Here is a 20,652-nt window from a genome sequence, read left to right as displayed (position 1 = left end):
ACTGAAGGTGAAAGTATATATATATATATATATATATATATATATATATATATATACTCTCCTCTTATAGCATAGAATGCTTCCTGTGCCCCTTCAACCACTCAGCGATGGTTCAGTACATAGGGGAAATCAACAAAGAAAATACATAGCGTAATACAGTTTAATGCAATACATGTTAAAACAAATATACAGATAAAATTAAAACTTTAAAAGAAAATATTTCCAGGCGAATTGACAGCAATGTTTTCAATTACCATAGATGTTGGAACTGAACATAAACTCAGTTCAAATATGTTTGGGTAGATGGTATCACCCGGTTGCACCTTATGCTAATAAAGGTGACATATATATATATATATATTATAAGGGCACGGTAGTGCCCTTATATTAAGGCTGAATCCAACGAACGGATTTTTCCCATAGGGAACTTTTCGGATGGGGGCATGGTGTTTGAGGGACTGCACCTCAAAAGTGACTGGGCGTACTGAGCTGAAATTTGGCAGGTACGTGTAGAATCGTCAACCGGTGCTGCGTGCCAAATTTCAGGGCAAAATATTAAAAAATGAGCAATTGGGAGCGATCTAAACTTCCAACTGCCAGTTTTTTTCTGAGACTTCAGAAATGACACTTTGTCACCCATGTTAGTCTATGAGGGGTTTTTTGGGAAGGCATAACTCGGGGTAGGGGAACAATTGAGACTTGGGGTTTGTTTTATTAGGTAGATATTGTCCCAGTGGAGTGCCTTTTGGGGTTGAGGATTTTCAGATAGGTACAGTTTTTTTATAATTTAGTGAAACATGCCCCATTATAGAGATAGGAGCTCTAACTTGTTGCGCATGCGCAGTGCCCACCAGCAGGGGGAGTACTTAGCTAGGCTTCACTTTGTTATACCAAGATGGCCGACAGAGAAGCGAAGTGCTGCGGCCAGAAACTCAGTGGCGTAAGTAGAGGGTGCAGGGGATGTAACGGCTATGGGGCCCAGCGGGTTGGGGGGCCCCAAAGCAATCCCCTGTACCCATTTTATATATTTCCATTTTTTTTGTATTAAATACTGCTGTGCGGGCATGGCTACTGCTGCCGTCCTGTGCCCTCCCCCCTCCTCCTCTCCCACGGCTGCTATACACAGGGGCACAAGAGAACCGCCGAGGCAGAGGAGTTCTGCCACTGCTGGAACCAGTGCCTGGTCCCAGGAGACGGTCACACCAGCGCCGATCACTAGGTGCAAGTTGCACACTTGAGAGGGAGCAGTGGCGGGCTGGGCCGGGGGGCAGGGTGCCATGTGCCCCCCGGGCCACTCTGCGATCTATTGTACAGGGCCAGCTGTTTTTTTTCACCTGCGGCTTCTAATAGACGGTCAACGTCGCAGCCTCAGGCAAATGGTCCACCACACAGGGAGGGCTACGTATTTCTGCTCTGCCTCTCCCCTATCTGAAAGCTACAGATCGGATCTCTCTTATCATGAATCCGATCTGCAGTGGTGCGGTCAGCGCCGCGGCGCTGAGTGACAGCTGAGTCGGCGCCTGGTAGCAGTGCAGGGCAGCCGAGCTCAGCTGTCTAATAGCGAAGCAAGAGGTGGGATTCCGATCAGCCTGGCCCTGTCAGCGTGCAGCAAGCCTCCCTGCTTGGAGGAGAAAAAGGGAGGATCCATCTCGGCTTTCCTGTGCTGTACAGTACTACTGTAAATCCCTGCTGCCACCCGCAAGTAAGGCATCCTGATTAGAATTACACTGAAAGTTTAGCCTCTGTGTGATATACAGTGTATATATATATATATATATATATATATATATATATATATATATATATATATATATATATTTATATACACACACACTTATATGTATTATATTCATGTGCATATAATATTTGTGTGTGTGTGGATGGAGTGCATACAGACCACCGGCAGGCAAGGTGCCAACCTAACCTAACCCTAACCCCTTTTTAAGTACCTTCCACCCCACAGCCAAACCTTAACTCATACTTGCCTACCGGACCCTCTCCATGAGGGAGAAAATGCTCTTTTCCTGGACTTCCCTGGTAATGTATGATTGCCATCACCTGTGGTGAAACACCTTTCTTAGCAAATAACTAGCTCCCCACAGGTGATGGCAATCATACATTACCAGGGATGTCCAGGAACAGACCTTTTGTGTGTGTGTGTGTGAATATTTATATTTTATTTTATTTTTTAAGACCCCTTATGTTTAGTTCCCTGAGCCTTAATTCAGCTCTTGATACGGCCGCTTATGCGCAGCTGTATAATAGACTACTGATAAAGACGGGCGTTCAGGGCTAATGCTGTAGGTCCACAGTAATTACCAGTCTGCGATAAGGTCGCACTACCGCCCATGGGGGAGAAAATGCTCTGCTCCTGGACTTCCTCGGTAATGTATGATGGCCATCACCTGTGGGGAGCTAGGTAAAGGTGTTTCACCACAGGTGCTGGCCATCATACATTACCAGGGAAGTCCAGAAACAGAGCATTTTCTCCCTCATGGAGAGGGTCAGGTAGGCAAGTATGGCTGATGTGCTTCCATTATCGGTAGTACACTGGGCTTTGGTCTATATGCCCAATATTGGAATATGATAGATCACAGCCAGCCAATCGGGCCCTGGTCTGGGGTTTGAACTGTATGAGCGTGCTTTTGTTTTACTATTTAATAGCCACAACCGCTGGTCCTCTTTAGCCCCTGAGGAAAACTACATGTAGCATTTGAAACAGCTGTCGGACCTGAATATCCTGCAGGGAGGAAATTTCATGAATCGTCTTATTGTAGTTCCACACAAAGGCGGCATCCTATCACAGTACCACACAGAGGTGCCATCCTATCACAGTACCACACAGAGGTGCCATCCTATCACAGTACCACACAGAGGTGACATCCTATCACAGTACCACACAGAGGTGGCATCCTATCACAGTACCACACAGAGGTGGCATCCTATCACAGTACCACACAGAGGTGACATCCTATCACAGTACCACACAGAGGTGACATCCTATCACAGTACCACACAGAGGTGGCATCCTATCACAGTACCACACAGAGGTGACATCCTATCACAGTACCACACAGAGGTGGCATCCTATCACAGTACCACACAGAGGTCTGTCTATATATGTATCTATCATATACACTGTCCTGGCTTTGGGGGTGATGTACAAGGTGCTAATGCTCAAATATACTAAATATAAAAAGTGATAAAATTGAGAGTGGTAAACCACCAGCCAATCAGATCCTAACTGTCATTCTACAGGCTGTGTTTTAAAAATAAGAGCTAGTTGTTGATTGGTTTATCACTCCCCATTTTATCACTTTTCTATGCTTAGTTAATCTCGCCCTAAGTTTTAAAGGTACTATAAAAAGCACTATTTTACACTTACATTGAATCTCTGTGTGTAATAGCAGATAATATACAGAAGATCATTTTGATGATATCTGCAGACATCTAATGATTTTCCGGTCATATTATATGGTTAAGGAAATCATGCAGATGTTTCTTTAAAAACAGTAAGCGCACTTTTTTGTCTTATCATGTTTCACATATCAGTAGGCTCACCTGCCACTATGGTTACTGTGCAGTGGTGGCGGCCATGCTAGACTGTCTGCTACTGTACTAATTAAAGGATCGGATGTATATTATAGGCCAGTGCTCCGACTTTGCCCCCCAGGCTAAAATTTGCCAGCCAGCCCCTGAGAGGGAGACCCAAGGCTCCGAGGCAGAGGAGTACCCCCCCCCCCCCCATCGCTGGTGTCACACGTAAGAGGGGCAGGGCAGGCGCAGGTGCGCACATCGGGAAACCCGGAAGTTCGGGTGCGGGACTTACCGCGAACAGGGCTCTGGAGCCCTGTATGTGGGGAACGGACTGGTAAGCAGTGGCGCCGGTCCCCCTGCACCCTCGGTAGTCTGCCTCCAATGGCCGCAGACCCCTTCTACTCCTCCGCTGATAGCACTTATGCAAAAGCATATTTGCAGCAGACCAACTGTAGTGGACACCATGAGCCCGGCACCGCTGACAGGGTTATTTAATAGAGCCTGTGATAGGCTCTATTAAATAACCCTGTCAGCGGTGCTGGGCTTATGGTATCCACTACAGTTGCTCTGCTGTATATATGCTCTATTATTAACTGTGCCAAAGCTGTATGGATCTCCCCCATGCCCCTGAGTGCGCTGCACTTTACATGCCACACAGGGAGAGAGGAGCCACCAAGATAAGATGCAGTGCTGCCCATGAGCCCAGGTGAGCTGATGGGATTGGACAGGGAAGAAAGAGGGGAGAGGGAGAGATGGTTGTGTGATTGGTAGTGGCGGCTTTCTATCTGAACAAAGAAGGGAGTGTGTGTGTGTGTCAGGAGAGTTCTGATGGTGCTAACAGCGGGCAACATTGTGGGGGTGCTATAATGTGGAGCAGATATATATATATGTATATGGGCGTTCTCTTACCTTTCATCAAACATGATATTATTTTCAGCTTAGTGCTTTGTGACACAGTCTGCCCCCTCTCTCTTTGACACTTTCTCATCCTCTCTCCCTCTTTCTGTTCCTGATGCTTATTCTCCTCTCTGACACGCACTCTCTTTACCTGACATTGTCTCTCTCTTTCTTCCCCTCCCTGACACTGTCTCTACCTCTCTTTTACTGACTCTATGTCCCCTCACTCTGTCTGTCTGTCTCTCGCCCTGACACTGTCCCTTTAATTTTTCTACCTGACATCCCATCTCTCCTTCAATGACACCCACTCTATTCTCTCTCACTCCCCTCGTTCTCTCTTTTGCTCCCTTAAAGGGCATTGTAGCAGGGGGCACCTTTTAATATTTTGCTATGGGACCAGTGAAGTTCTAGTTACGCCCCTGCAGTAAATAAATGTGTGTGTGTGTATATATATATATATCTGTGTGTATATTGTACTTGTGATGCACATTTATTATTAAGGCTAATATCCTGAGGTCGGGATTGATATGAAATCGACCCCCCCCCCCCCCTGCGGGCCCGGTGCCCCGGTGCCTCGCTACGCTAGGCACACTAATTTAGGTACTCTTTACCTAGCACGGCGCCCACGATTTTGATCATAGGCATCGCAAGGTAAAAAAATCGCGTCGGTCGCATCGTATGCGGCCAAAAAATCGCATGCGATGCGACCGACGCGATGACCGCGATTTTACATAGGGAACAATGTTAAATGGCCCACGGACCCTAAATAGCCACCCTGAAGTGTGAAATGGCCCCCCCAATTGTTAACGCCACCCCACGATCAACGTGAACCCGAAGCGTGGCGAGCGCAGCGGTACGCGTCCTCCGACCTTTTCATACCCCCACTATCCACGTCGGCGTGGAGTTGAGAATAGAAAGTGTGGCGAGCGCAGCGAGCCACCGAGCCCGAAGCGTGGCGAGCGGCCGCGTATACCTGTGAAGCCCGCGAGGGGACGCGGATACCTGTGAAGGTATCCGCGTCTGCTCGCCACACTTTCTATTCTCAACTCCACGCCGACGTGGATAGTGGGGGTATGAAAAGGTCGGAGGACGCGTACCGCCGCCCCTCGCAGGCTCGCTGCGCTCGCCACGCTTCGGGTTCACGTTGATCGTGGGGTGGCGTTAACAATTGGGGGGGGGGCATTTCACACTTCAGGGTGGCTATTTGGGGTCTGTGGGCCATTTAACATTGTTCCCTATGTAAAATTGGGTCAGTTGGGCCATTTAACATTTTTCCCTATGTAAAATCGCGGTCATCGCGTCGGTCGCATCGCATGCGATGGGCGGCGTGCTAGGTAAAGAGTACCCTAATTTATTCTCCCTCTGTCGTGGACACCCACGGAGGGAGAAAGTGTTGGGATTTCGGCGGTCGGGATTTTGAACGCCGGGATTCCGACCGCCGACAGTTGAACTGCATCACCTGAAGACGGGACTGTGTGGATATATATATATATACATATATATATATATATATATATTAAGGGCCCCACCAAACTGCTTTGCCTGGGGGCCCCTAATGCTCTTAAGATGGCCCAGGCTCCAGCGCCGATGACAAGGTACAGGCTGCGCACATGAGACCCTGCAGCAACGGGGCAGAGGAGTATGTCACACCACTGCTGGATCTGGCGCTGGGTCCCAGGAGACGCTCCAAGGTGCAGGCTGCGCACACAAGACGTGCTGGGCAGAGGAGACCACAGGTAAGAACAAGACCTGCTACAGCAGGGGTGGGGGCGTTCATGGTCTAGTATGTGTGTGTCATTGTGGAATGTGCATGCATTCCATCTCATTTTCACCTCTTATAATTGCACACATGCAACCTCACAACAATAGAGAAACCCCTGCTCTCCCTCCCCTCACACCCCTTTACTCCCCTCTCTTACCCCCCTCCCTCATTCCCTCCCCCCTCTCTACCTCTATCCCCCTGCCTCTCTCTCACTCTCCCCTCTATTTTTCTCTCCAATCCTGTCTTTTTCGCTTGTATTATGATTGCAAAATACATCCCGCCCCGCATCGCATATGTATTAACATTTGCAATTTGTATCACAAAGGACAGCTCTTGCAAACAGAGCTGCCCTTTGCGAAGCCACCAACACTGGGTAAGAGAGTCCCCCCCCCCCTCCTGCTACACCTGCCTGCCTCAAAATTTTGCTATGGGGCCCGCAAAGTTCTAGTTATGCCCCTGCTCCTGTAGGTACGTGCGCTCTCCATCCCCGCCCCATTAGCTTCTCATCCCCCTTCACCGTGTGTCCAGAAGACCTGGGGACTGTGTATGGACAGCACCCCAGCCCCGCTGCTTGTGCAGTTTGAGTGTGGTCCATAATAGGCTCCGAGGCAGCAGCAGCAGGAATGAATGGGAGGACGCGGCGGCAGTATATTGCGATGTCCGCCCATTCATTCCTGTTGCTGCCTCGGAGACTATTATATACCACACTCTCAGACCGCATCTGCAGTGGGGCCAGGGTGCCGTCCATACTCACCCCTGCCCCGCTCCCCGCTGGAGATCCCTGTCGGAGACAGCATGGGGCTCCAGCGGCAGTGTCAGACAGAGCACAGCACACATTGTGCACTAGATGCAGGAAGGTGGTCAATGGAAAGCTGCTAGTGTGACTGACTGTGCATATCTATTTTCAGCAGCTCATCCCCCTGCACCTTGTGACCTGAGCCGGGGACTGTGCCCCCGCTGCTTGTGTGGTCTGAGTCTGGTCTATAATAGGCTCCGAGGCAGCAGCAGGAATGAATGGCAGTATACCGCCATGTCCGCCCATTCATTCCTGCTGAGGCCTCGGAGACTATTATAGACCGCACAAGCAGTGGTGCCGGGGTGCCGTCCATACACACCCCAGACTTTGACACAGAGCACAGCACAGCGCGCACTTGATGCAGGAAGGTGGTCAAGGGAGAGCGGCTAGTGTGTGAATATCTATTTTCAGCAGCTCCTCCCCTGCAATTGCACAACATCCAGTCCCCGCCATCTCTGCCTTCTCGGACTCAGGGGTAGATTTATTAAGCTCGGTGAAGTGATAAAGTGTCTAGTTTTTATCACAGGCCAATCAGCTCCTAACTGTAATTTTTCAAACCAAGCCTGTAACTTCACAGTTTGGAGCTGATTGGATGTGATAAAAAAACAGACACTTTATCACTTCACCGAGCTTAATAAATCTACCCCGAGTGTGGTCAGCCACAGTCGGTCGGCAGATTCAACAAGGTTAATATGTGTTTGGGGTGTGGGAGAGAAGACAGGCAGCACTTCAAGTGTGTGATTGGGATGGAAGCAGCTCATTGTCTGTATGGGCAATCAGTAGTCTGAATGTGTTTGTGTATGTAACAGTCATTAGTCTGTGGTTGTGTGTTTGATTTGGGGAGGCAGCACTCTGCAATTCAAGTGTTTGTATGTGTATAGGTATGTATGGGCAATCTTCAGTCTCAATGTGGGGAGGAGACCATCCATTAGTGTGTGTGTAGAGAGAGCAGGTTACAATCCATTTGTGTGTTTGGGCAGTATGTTTGCCTGTATACATGTGTGTATGGGCAGTCTGCGTGTGGGGGAGGTGGCAGCTGGGGCAGAACCGTGGGCTCCACACACCGCTCTCTGCAAACTTCTACCGGCCGGCATATCAATGGTGAGTGATGCTGGAGCCGCGGGGCTGCCTGGATGGGGTGCCCCCGTGCCATTGCCGGCTGATAGGCTGTAGGAGAGGGGGCGGCTCCTGGCCCCACCTCCTGGCTCTCCCTGGCTGTGGGGCCAGATAAGAAGCCCCGGCGGCATCTGAGTAATGACCCCTCAGGACTCCCACACAGGCAAACAGGGGATCCAGTCACCCGGCGTGTGCTGTGCCATGTAGTGCACCCCCATTGTCTCTGCTGTGTCTACCCCCCCCCCCCTATGTAGCACTCTGCGTTCTCCCCAGCACTGATCAGCTGTTTTCTATGTGGATAGGTTCTCCCCGCTATCTCCCATCACCCCAATAGAACTTATTAAAGCTGTGCCCCCCATGTGTACGCTCTGCCCCCCCGTGTGTACGCTGTGTGCCCCCCCCCCGTGTGTACGCTGCCCCCCCCGTGTGTATGCTGTCTCCCCGCCGTGTGTATGCTGTCCCCCCCGCCTTGTGTATGCTGGCCCCCCTGCCTTGTGTACACTGGCCCCCTGCCATGTGTAAGCTGACCCCCCCGCCCCCCCTGCCGTGTGTATGTTGTCCCCCCCTCGCCGTGTGTACGCTGTCCCCCCCGCAGTGTGTACGCTGTGCCCCCCCGCCGTGTGTACACATGTCCCCCCGCCATGTGTATGCATGTGTCCCCCCCACGCCGTGTGTATGCATGTGTTCCCCCCGAGCCGTGTGTACGCATGTGTCCCCCACCCGCCGTGTGTACACATGTCCCCCCATAGTGTGTACGCATGTCTCCGCCGTGTGTACGCATGTCCCCTCTGCCGTGTGTACGCATGCCCCCTCCCGCCGTGTGTACGCATGTCCCCCCCCGCCGTGTGTACGCATGTCCCCCCTCCTGCCGTGTGTATGCTGTCTCCCCCCCCGTGTGTACACTGTCGCCCCAACCCCCCCATGTGTGTACGCTGTAAACACACACCCCGTGTGTACGCTGTAAACACCCCCATGTGTACGCTGTCGCCCCAAAACACCCCCCCCCCGTGTGTACGCTGTAAACACACACACACACCCCCTTGTACGTTGTCCCACCTCCCGTGTGTATACTGTTCCAGGGGGGAGGTACGCAGATTTGCGTGCAAGGCGCAAGTCATCATGATTTATTCAATGTCTCTCCTCCTGCACAGGACATGGGTTACCCTGCTCTGTGCCATTCCAGTCCCGGTGCTGGCTGCTGGAGGGGAACAGAAGAGGAGAACCGCACGGTGCCAGCAGCAGAAGGTTATGAAGCTCAGGAGAGTGCACTGAAGAGCCTAGGAGCAGGAAGAAGGCTGCAGGGAACAGGATGAATGAAGAGTTGCAGAGAGGTGAATCCCCAGAGTGTCCCCCAAAAGCAGCCTCCTTTGAAGCACAGTGGGCCAGGTTAGTAGCTACTACATACACCCTGAAGCCTAACACCATACCTCCCCAAGCCTGCCATTTAGAGGGACAACTCGCGTGCCCGGCTGTCTCCCAACAACCACCACGGGACAGTTGGAAGGTATGCTAACACTATCCCCCCAGCCTAACTCTAACTATATACCCCCACGGCATAACTATAACTATACATCCCACCCCCCACCAGCCTAACACTAACTATACACCCCCGGTCCCCTGCAGCCTAACACTAACTATACATCCCACTCCCCACCAGCCTAACACTAACTATACATCCCGCTCCCCACCAGCCTAACACTAACTATACATCCCGCTCCCTGCAGTCTAACACTCACTAAACATCCCGCTCCCTGCAGTCTAACACTAACAATACATCCCACTCCCCACCAGCCTAACACTAACTATACATCCTGCTCCCCACCAGCCTAACTTTAACTATACACCCCTATCCCCAGCAGCCTAACTCTACCTATACATACCTCCATAGACTAACCATGTGTATACACCCCCCACAACCCAAACATTCTCCTCCCACCTGCAGCCTAACCCCACACATCCCCATCCCAACAGCCTAAACCTAACATACACTCACCTCCGCAGCCTAACCATACATCCTGCTTCAGCCTATAACACTAATCACACACACCCCACAGCCTATAACCCTAACCATACACACCCCCCGCAGCCTATAACCCTAACCATATACACACCCCGCAGCCTATAACCCTAACCTACACACACCCCGCAGCCTGTAACCCTAACCATACACACACACCCCACAGCATATAACCCTAACCATACACACACACCCCGCAGCCTATAACCCTAACCTACACACACCCCGCAGCCTGTAACCCTAACCATACACCTCCTCCCCCCCCCTCTGCAGCCTATTAGCCTAACCATACACACACAACACAGCCTATAACACTAACCATACACACACCCCTCAGCCTATAACCCTAACCATACACACACACCCCGCAGCCTATAACCCTAACCATACACACACACCCCGCAGCCTATACCCCTAACCATACACACACACACCCCGCAGCCTATAACCCTAACCATACACACACCCGCAGCCTAGAACCCTAACCATACACACACCCCGCAGGCTATAACCCTAACCATACACACACACCCTGCAGCCTATAACCCTAACATTATACACACACCGCAGCCTATAACCCTAACCATACACACCCAGCAGCCTAGAACCCTAACCATACACACCCCGCAGCCTACAACCCTAACCATACACACACACCCCGCAGCCTATAACCCTAACCATACACACCCAGCAGCCTAGAACCCTAACCATACACACCCCACAGCCTACAACCCTAACCATACACACACACCCCGCAGCCTATAACCCTACCACACACACACCCCGAAGCTTATAAGCCTAATCATGCACACCCCCTGCAGCCTATAACCCTAACCATGCACACCCCCCGCAGCCTATAACCCTAACCATACACCCCACAGCCTATAACCCTAACCATACACCCCCCCCTCCTGCAGCCAATTACCCTAACCATACACACGCCCCACAACCTATAACACTAACCATACACACACCCCGCAGCCTGTATCCCTAACCATACACCCCATTAACCTATAACCCTAACCACACACACACACCCCGCAGCCTATAACCTTAACATACACCCCCCCCCACGCAGCCTATAACCCTAACCATACACACACCCCGCTGCCTATAACCCTAACCATAAATACACCCTCTCCGCAGCCTATAACCCTAACCATACACACACCCCACAGCCCATAACCCTAACCATAAACACACACCCCACAGCCTATAACCCTAACCATACACACACACCCCACAGCCTATAACCCTAACCAGGGCCGGATTAAGGTGTGTGGGGGCCCTGGACAAAAACGTCTGTTGGGGGCCCCCCCCACCTCCGCCAGACGTAGGCATCATCTCCCCCCCCCCCCCCTTCCCCGTACCTGGGCAGCGTCAGGGTGGGTGACAGGCAGCAAGATCTGGCAGAGCAGGGTGGGTAGCGCTGGCGGGCAGGGGTTCCTGTGGCGTATGTGAATTGAGCAGCGGAGTCCCACCCTGCGCTGCCAGACCGCGCTGCCTGCCACCCGTGACCTGCCACCGCAGCAGTGGGGTGGCGGGTGTGGGGGCCCCAGATGTGTGTGGGCCACGGGGCAACCGCCCCTATCACCCCGTGGCTAATCCGCCACTGACCCTAACCATACACCTACCCCCCCCCCAGCCTATAACCCTAACCATACACACACCCCGCAGCCTATAACCCTAACCATACACACACACGCCAAAGCCTATAACCCTAACCACACCCCCCCCCCCGCAGCCTATAATCCTAACCATACACACCCCGCAGCCTATAACCCTAACCATACACACACCCCGCAGCCTATAACCCTAACCACACACCGCAGCCTATGACCCTAACCATACACACACACCCCGCAGCCTATAACCCTAACCATACACACACCGCAGCATATAATCCTAACCATACACACACCCCGCTGCCTATAACCCTAACCATACACACACCCCACAGCTTATAACCCTAACCATACACACACCCTGCAGCCTATAAGCCTAACCATACACACACACACCCCGCAGCCTACAACCCTAACCATACACACACACCCCGCAGCCTATAACCCTAACCATACACACCCAGCAGCCTAGAACCCTAACCATACACACCCCACAGCCTACAACCCTAACCATACACACACACCCCGCAGCCTATAACCCTACCACACACACACCCCGAAGCTTATAAGCCTAATCATGCACACCCCCTGCAGCCTATAACCCTAACCATGCACACCCCCCGCAGCCTATAACCCTAACCATACACCCCACAGCCTATAACCCTAACCATACACCCCCCCCCTCCTGCAGCCAATTACCCTAACCATACACACGCCCCACAACCTATAACACTAACCATACACACACCCCGCAGCCTGTATCCCTAACCATACACCCCATTAACCTATAACCCTAACCACACACACACACCCCGCAGCCTATAACCCTAACATACACCCCCCCCACGCAGCCTATAACCCTAACCATACACACACCCCGCTGCCTATAACCCTTACCATACACCCTCTCCGCAGCCTATAACCCTAACCATACACACACCCCACAGCCCATAACCCTAACCATAAACACACACCCCACAGCCTATAACCCTAACCATACACACACACCCCACAGCCTATAACCCTAACCAGGGCCGGATTAAGGTGTGTGGGGGCCCTGGACAAAAACGTCTGTTGGGGGCCCCCCCCCACCTCCGCCAGACGTAGGCATCATCTCCCCCCCCCCCCCCCCTTCCCCGTACCTGGGCAGCGTCAGGGTGGGTGACAGGCAGCGAGATCTGGCAGAGCAGGGTGGGTAGCGCTGGCGGGCAGGGGTTCCTGTGGCGTATGTGAATTGAGCAGCGGAGTCCCACCCTGCGCTGCCAGACCGCGCTGCCTGCCACCCGTGACCTGCCACCGCAGCAGTGGGGTGGCGGGTGTGGGGGCCCCAGATGTGTGTGGGCCACGGGGCAACCGCCCCTATCACCCCGTGGCTAATCCGCCACTGACCCTAACCATACACCTACCCCCCCCCCCAGCCTATAACCCTAACCATACACACACCCCGCAGCCTATAACCCTAACCATACACACACACGCCAAAGCCTATAACCCTAACCACACACCCCCCCCCGCAGCCTATAATCCTAACCATACACACCCCGCAGCCTATAACCCTAACCATACACACACCCCGCAGCCTATAACCCTAACCACACACCGCAGCCTATGACCCTAACCATACACACACACCCCGCAGCCTATAACCCTAACCATACACACACCCCGCAGCATATAATCCTAACCATACACACACCCCGCAGCCTATAACCCTAACCATACACACACCCCACAGCTTATAACCCTAACCATACACACACCCTGCAGCCTATAAGCCTAACCATACACACACACACCCCGCAGCCTATAACCCTAACCATACACATACACCCTGAAGCCTACAATCCTAACCATACACACACCCCGCAGCCTATAACCCTAACCATACACACACCCCGCAGCCTATAACCCTAACCATACACACACCCAGCAGCCTATAACCCTAACCATACACCCACCCCGCAGCCTATAACCTTAACCACACACACACTCTGCAGCCTATAACCTTAACCATACACACACACACACCCCGCAGCCTATAACCCTAACCATACACACACCCCACACCCTATAACCCTAACCATACACTCACCCCACAGCCTATAACCCTAACCATACACTCACCCCGCAGCCTATAACCCTAACCATGCACACCCTCCCCGCACCCTATAACCCTAACTGTACACACACCCTGCAGCCTATAACCCTAACCATACACTCACCCCGCAGCCTATAACCCTAACCATGCACACCCTCCCCGCACCCTATAACCCTAACTGTACACACACCACGCAGAATACAACCCTAACCATATTCACACATCGCATCCTATAACCCTAACCATACACACGCATACACCCTGCAGCTTATAACCCTAACCATACACACACACCCCGCAGCCTATAACCATAACCATACACATACACCCTGAAGCCTACAATCCTAACCATACACACACCCTGCAGCTTATAACCCTAACCATACACACACCCCGCAGCCTATAACCCTAACCATACACACACCCTGCAGCCTATAACCCTAACCATACACAGACACCCCGCAGCCTATAACCCTAATCATACACATACACCCTGAAGCCTATAATCCTAACCATACACACACCCCGCAGCCTATAACCCTAACCATACACACACCCAGCAGCCTATAACCCTAACCATACACAGCCTATAACTCTAACCATACACCCACCCCGCAGCCTATAACCTTAACCATACACACACACACACCCCACAGCCTATAACCTTAACCATACACACACACACCCCGCAGCCTATAACCCTAACCATACACACCCCACACCCTATAACCCTAACCATACACTCACCCCACAGCCTATAACCCTAACCATGCACACACCCCGCAGCCTATAACCCTAACCATATACACCCCCTCACCCTATAACCCTAACCATACACACACACCGCAGCCTATAACACACACCCCAGCCTATAACCCTAACCATACACACACCCCACAGCCTATAACCCTAACCATACACACACCCCGCAGCCTATAACCCTAACCATACACACACCCTGCAGCCTATAACCCTAACCATACACATACACCCTGAAGCCTATAATCCTAACCATACACACACCCCGCAGCCTATAACCCTAACCATACACACACCCAGCAGCCTATAACCCTAACCATACACAGCCTATAACTCTAACCATACACCCACCCCGCAGCCTATAACCTTAACCACACACACAGACACACCCCACAGCCTATAACCCTAACCATATACACACACACCATACACACACCCCACCTAACCATACACACATCCCACAGCCTATAACCCTAACCATACACACACCCAACAGCCTATAACCCTAACCATACACACCCCGCAGCCTATATCCCTAACCATACACACCCTGCAGCCTATAACCCTAACCATACACACCCCCAGCCTATAACCCTAACCAGACACACACCCGCAGCATATTACCCTAACCATACACCCGCAAGCCTATAACGCCCTCAGTGCTCCCATGTGTACGCTGCCCCCCCCTCCCCTCAGTGACCCCATGTGTATGCTGTCCCCTTCTCACTGGCCCATTGTGTCTCACTGGCCCTTGCGGCCTTCTCCCCCCACACCTCCTGCCCGCACCTCTCACCCGGCCAACCAGTGACCGGCAGCTTTCATCTGCTCTCGTGCTTCTCTCCTCCCAGTCCTGCATAAACACAAACCGGCTAGGCCTCGGTCTCTCGCTGTGGCTTCCTCCCTAGTACTGCATGCTCTGTCAGACCTCAACTAAACCCCCCTCCTACTCCCGCACCCCCGGCGATGCACCAGTGCTGATTCCTCTGCCGGCGGGCACATGCTGTGGGCTCTGACAATGACCCAGCTCTCTTCCGACGCTCCATCACCATCCTGCCTGAGCTTCAAGTGAGGTCTGCTGCTGCTACGTTCATTTATTTTATTATTAATTGAAATGCTAGCACCTTAAGTTACGTTACATTATTTTACCACTACATACATGTGATTTATGTATATTTTTGTATATAACTTTATTATATGTTTATAAAATATTTTTGATATTTGACATTTGAGTCTTGTGACATTATTGAAAAGGGGGACCTATATTACATTTAATTTTTAACTTTAATCAAAGGTATAATTGCTAATACTTTGACAGCTTTCCAATTGTTATCTTTTATTTCTTACAAGCTGGTTTGCTTGTTGTCATATGCGGCTTTCCTTGGCTGTTATTATTTTTATTCAATATACTGTAGCACCAGAAGTATGGTGTGACTCATTACCTCCCTCCCTTTTTTTTTAGACTAAAATAGGTCACATTTCTCTTAGCAGAATTTGATCGTACCCAAAAAACAAATTTGATCATTGCACAAACCAAGATGGCCCCGGGAGGGCTGCTAAGCATGCACAGTCGTGTGTAGCTCCACCCATGGTCCTTTGCAGGGAGGTCCATGGGAGGAGGCACATGCGCAGTAGCCCTCCCGCGGCCATTGCTGCACCAGGCAGAGATCCACAGAGAGCCTGCTGCCCTGGTCACCCCATCAACACTCCCCCTTAACTCCAGCGATGCAGTCTGGAGACCGCACCACTGCCATGCCAGAAGGGGGAGGCCTGGCTCTGTGTTCCCGCTCAGCATCTGCGGACACCGGGGAAGAGGGGAGCGGCTGCCTGGAACTCGCTGCTGGAGGGGAAACCACCATGTCAGATATAAGGAGCAGATTGGTCGCCATCCCCGGGAGGAACCCCCAGCCTGGTGGAGTTCCATGACCTGGTAGGGTCAGCGTGTCATGTATAGGTAGGCATCATTGACTCTGGCACCTGTATCCTAACCCTGTACACACACACACACACCCATAGCCTATCCATACATTCATACAGACGCGCGCACACACACATATATGTAGCCTAACCCTATCCATACATACATACTCACACACCCACACCTGTCATGTATATCTAGGGATAGGCATCATTGAGTCTGTTTGTGTGTGTGTGTGTATGTATGTTTGCAGGGTTATAAAACAGTTGCCAAACACACACACATGTAGCCTAACCCTGTCCATACACACATGTAGCCTAACAGTATCAATACACACATTAAGCCTACCCTATCTGCACACACTCTATACACACACACACCCGCTGCCTAACTCTATCCATATACACACACAGCCTAACCCTATCCATTCATACACCCATAGCCTAACTCTGTCCATACACACACACACTCGCAGCCTAACCCTATCCATACATTTGTAATTTGATCTCTGCACCAGGCAAGGGGCGTGGTCTCATTAAAATGGGCATGGCCTCACCGGAGAAGACTACCTTACACCCCAGTTTTTGGCCCTGCACCAACAGACCTTTGCCACCACAGGAAGAACATTTTTTCACCATATTAAGCCCCATACAGTACCATATGCCCCACACTGCAATGCCCGTGATACATTATGCCCTACAATATAGCTTCTACACACTGGGTGTCTTCATTGCCAGGGCTTTCATGCTCTGGGACGGGTGTCATACTCCTTGTCAGGGGTTTGTAATGCTTGTAGGCAGTGGTAATGCTCGTTGCCAAGGGTGTGTTATTGATAAACATTTTTAAAAATCCAATATTTATTCTTACACTGAAATTTTTATTTTGAATAACAAAAAATAAATTTAAAAAAAGCGATGAAATTCCATTGACAAAAAACCTCACGGTTTCACATGTCCCATTAAGGCTTCTTACACATGATCTGGCATTTCAGAAACCTGTTGTAAATCTTCCACTCAAACGCCAAAAAGCAATGAAATTACGATCATTAAGGCTGACGCCTTAATGGACGTGTTCCTTGCGCAATACAGATATGGTACGCCATCACAGCCTGTGGGTAAGTGCAGATTCAGCACTCTCACAGAGTGAGATTGCTGTCACTCACACAATGGTGGAGCTGCTAATTCACAGATTTGTGTGCTCATTGGAATACACACATGCAGTCTATGCAACTGAAGGTCTGAGCAGTAAACAGAGCCGAGAGGATGGGGTAAAAGTGGTGTTGATTGGGGTAGGAGACAGTGTGGTGCGGATGGTGAGCAATAGAAATGCGTAGATGGTAGGAAGGCTAAGCAGCACTGATGGGGGACTAACAAAGCAGATGGGTGGAAAAGAGTGGCACAGATTGGGGAAGGTAAGACAGAGTGATGCGATTGGGTGGGAAACAGAGGAGCAGTTGGAGGAAAGACAGCACTGAAGGGGGAGGGGGTTCAGAGCAAAGGGGATAAAGGGAAAACAGAGCAGCACAGATGGAGGGAAACTGTGTCATGGATGAGGCGGGCAGAGCAGCATGGATGGAGGGGGAGACAGAGTATCACTAATAGAGGGGAAGCCAGTGGCACTGATAGAAGAAAACAGTGGCATCTGTGTGGAAAGACAGGGCAGCACAGATGGGGAAAGACACATTGGTGCAGATGAGGCAATACACACAGCAGTAGGTATCGGGGAAGACAGAACAGCATGAAGGCGTATAGGAGAAGAAAGTGTAGATGCATAGTAGTTGGGAGTATTATAGTTTTGCAATTATGAAAGATGTTTTTGGTAACTGCATGTGAATACTAAATTAAATGGATATATGTAGTGGGTGTGAAAGATGTTGGACCCTCAGTGGGATAGCTCTAGTAATAGTGTTTATTCTAGCACCCGCTATCTTTTAAAACCTATGCAGTTCCTCTACCCTGTCTGGGGTGTTGCTGTCTGCTGTAGTGTTTCTAGCAAAGGTCTGGTTTGCAGTGCTGATATACAGACCACACTGTGCTAGAAGCACTACAGCAGACAGCTACACCCCAGGCAGGGAAGAGGAACTGCATGGGTTTTCAAAGATGGCGGGTGCTAGAATGAACACCATAGTAACTCGGAGGTACAGTATAGACAGTTTTAGATGATTGCGGGTAATTACAGTATTAGAATGAGTGCACCACATAACTGATCAGACCTTCAGTTGCATAGACTGCATGTGTGTATTCCAATGAGCACACAAATCTGTGAATTAGCAGCTCCACCATTGTGTGAGTGACAGCAATCTCACTCTGTGAGAGTGCTGAATCTGCACTTACCCACAGGCTGTGATGGCGTACCATATCTGTATTGCGCAAGGAACACGTCCATTAAGGCGTCAGCCTTAATGATCGTAATTTCATTGCTTTTTGGCGTTTGAGTGGAAGATTTACAACAGGTTTCTGAAATGCCAGATCATGTGTAAGAAGCCTTAATGGGACATGTGAAACCGTGAGGTTTTTTGTCAATGGAATATATATATATATATATATATATATATATATATATATATAGTAGAAGAATGGGTAAGGCGTCAATCCAGGGCTTATTAGAAACAGTATTTATTCTTTTAAGCCCTGGAGTGACGCCTTACCCATTCTTCTACTATATTTGGTGGGCATCCCACCTTGGATGGCACCCAGGCAAGAGTCTTCTGAGTGCAGGGAGTGCCGGACATCAGCGCGACTTTATATATATATATATATATATATATATATATATATATATATATATATATATATATATATATATATATATATATATATATATATCTGTTATAGTGCCAGTGAAGGGACTTTTCCAAATCTTTTCTATTGATACTTTCCAGAATGACATTTTTTTTGTTTTACTACTGTACTTTGTAGTACTCTAAATTCTTTCAGAAAGGCTCCTCAAATAATGTACACTAGCAATGAGACTATTACTAGAGGATGTTACTTCTATTTAGCTTGGATAGTGCTGTACATATAGGCAAAAGAAAAAGATAAGCTAAAGTATTCTTGAGGCCCCCATACACCAATTTGGCCTTTGAGCTCCCTGGGAGGGCTTTCTAATGATTTGGCACTTGATTTGGCCATTTTTGCCCATTTTTACATGCGATTTGGCCATTTTTACATGCAATAAATTGCATGTGAAAAACCTCCAGGGAAGATGGCAGCGGCGGGCAGCAGGGTTGCTGTGGCGGGCAGCGATGTTTGGCCATGGGGGGTCCAGGCAGCAGGGTCGGAGCAGTGGCTGGCAGCTAGTTATGGCATTTGTCAGGAGGCGGGGCGGGAAGTGGCTGGTGAATTTGAAAAGATATTCTGAAAAGACTGACAGACAGTTATTGGCTGAGAGAATTCTCTCAGCAAATCAGTGGGCCCCCATCTGATTGGCTGAGAGAATTCTCTCAGCCAATCAGTGTCTCCGGCCCAATATTTTCAAAATATTTTTTAAATTTCACCAGCCACTTCCCACCCTGCCTCCTGGCAAATGCCGCTGCTATTTCCCAGCCCCCTCTCCAACGCTGCCGCCCAGACAACACTGCACCTCCCCAATGACCATGCTGCCCACAGCCAGCTGCCCGCCGCACGGACCACGCTGCCTGCCCCCCTCCACTACACATAAGTGTGTGCCAGGGGTGCTTCACTGGATTGGACCAAACACAATGTGCTACTGATGGGTCCGATCTGATAAATTTTATGTGCAGCCTGTCCGACCACTCCACTCCGATCCAGTGTGCATGGGACTGCTCATCAGGTCGGAGAGGATGTCAAACACATCTGATTTGGGCCAAGTTCTTAGCCTGATCCATCTGAATTGGGTGAAATCAGCCCAAATTTAATAAGTATATGGGCTTTAGTGTGGTGCACAAAATGTTTTTTTTTGACTGACACAAAATTAAAATATAAAAAAAGTGATATAATAAAAAGAATCATTAATAAAAATGTCTAATATCCAAGCCATTGTGTACAATACATCAAATAACAACAATAATACTGTCAGGTTTCGCATTTTTTTCTGTAGTTGGAGCTGGGACTGCAAGACAGAACTGGCTTCAATTATAGTTTAGAAATATAATAGGTTCAGTTATATTA

At 50.2% G+C, this 20,652-nt stretch overlaps 1 protein-coding gene across 12 annotated transcripts in view; it reads left to right on the top strand.

The window, feature by feature from the left end:
- The window catches only part of KCNT2 (potassium sodium-activated channel subfamily T member 2), an 852,827-nt gene that overhangs the window by 376,843 nt on the left and 455,332 nt on the right, over window positions 1–20,652 (top strand). Inside the window, exon 1 of one of the 12 annotated variants that reach the window (XM_083156804.1) lies at window positions 9,298–9,439. The exons of 10 other annotated variants lie outside the window; for them this stretch is intronic. In XM_083156804.1, the coding sequence (XP_083012930.1) occupies window positions 9,422–9,439 (18 nt within the window). In that variant the 5' untranslated portion in view covers window positions 9,298–9,421. Of the gene's footprint in view, window positions 1–9,297; window positions 9,495–20,652 lie in introns of those variants that run through there. One more of the 12 variants, XM_083156805.1, reaches the window with a different exon arrangement.

Source organism: Crinia signifera, chromosome 8 (assembly GCF_055691185.1).
Source record: "Crinia signifera chromosome 8, ASM5569118v1, whole genome shotgun sequence".
In the NCBI taxonomy this organism is placed as follows: Eukaryota; Metazoa; Chordata; class Amphibia; order Anura; family Myobatrachidae; genus Crinia; species Crinia signifera.
This window is presented reverse-complemented; position numbering and strand designations above follow the sequence as displayed.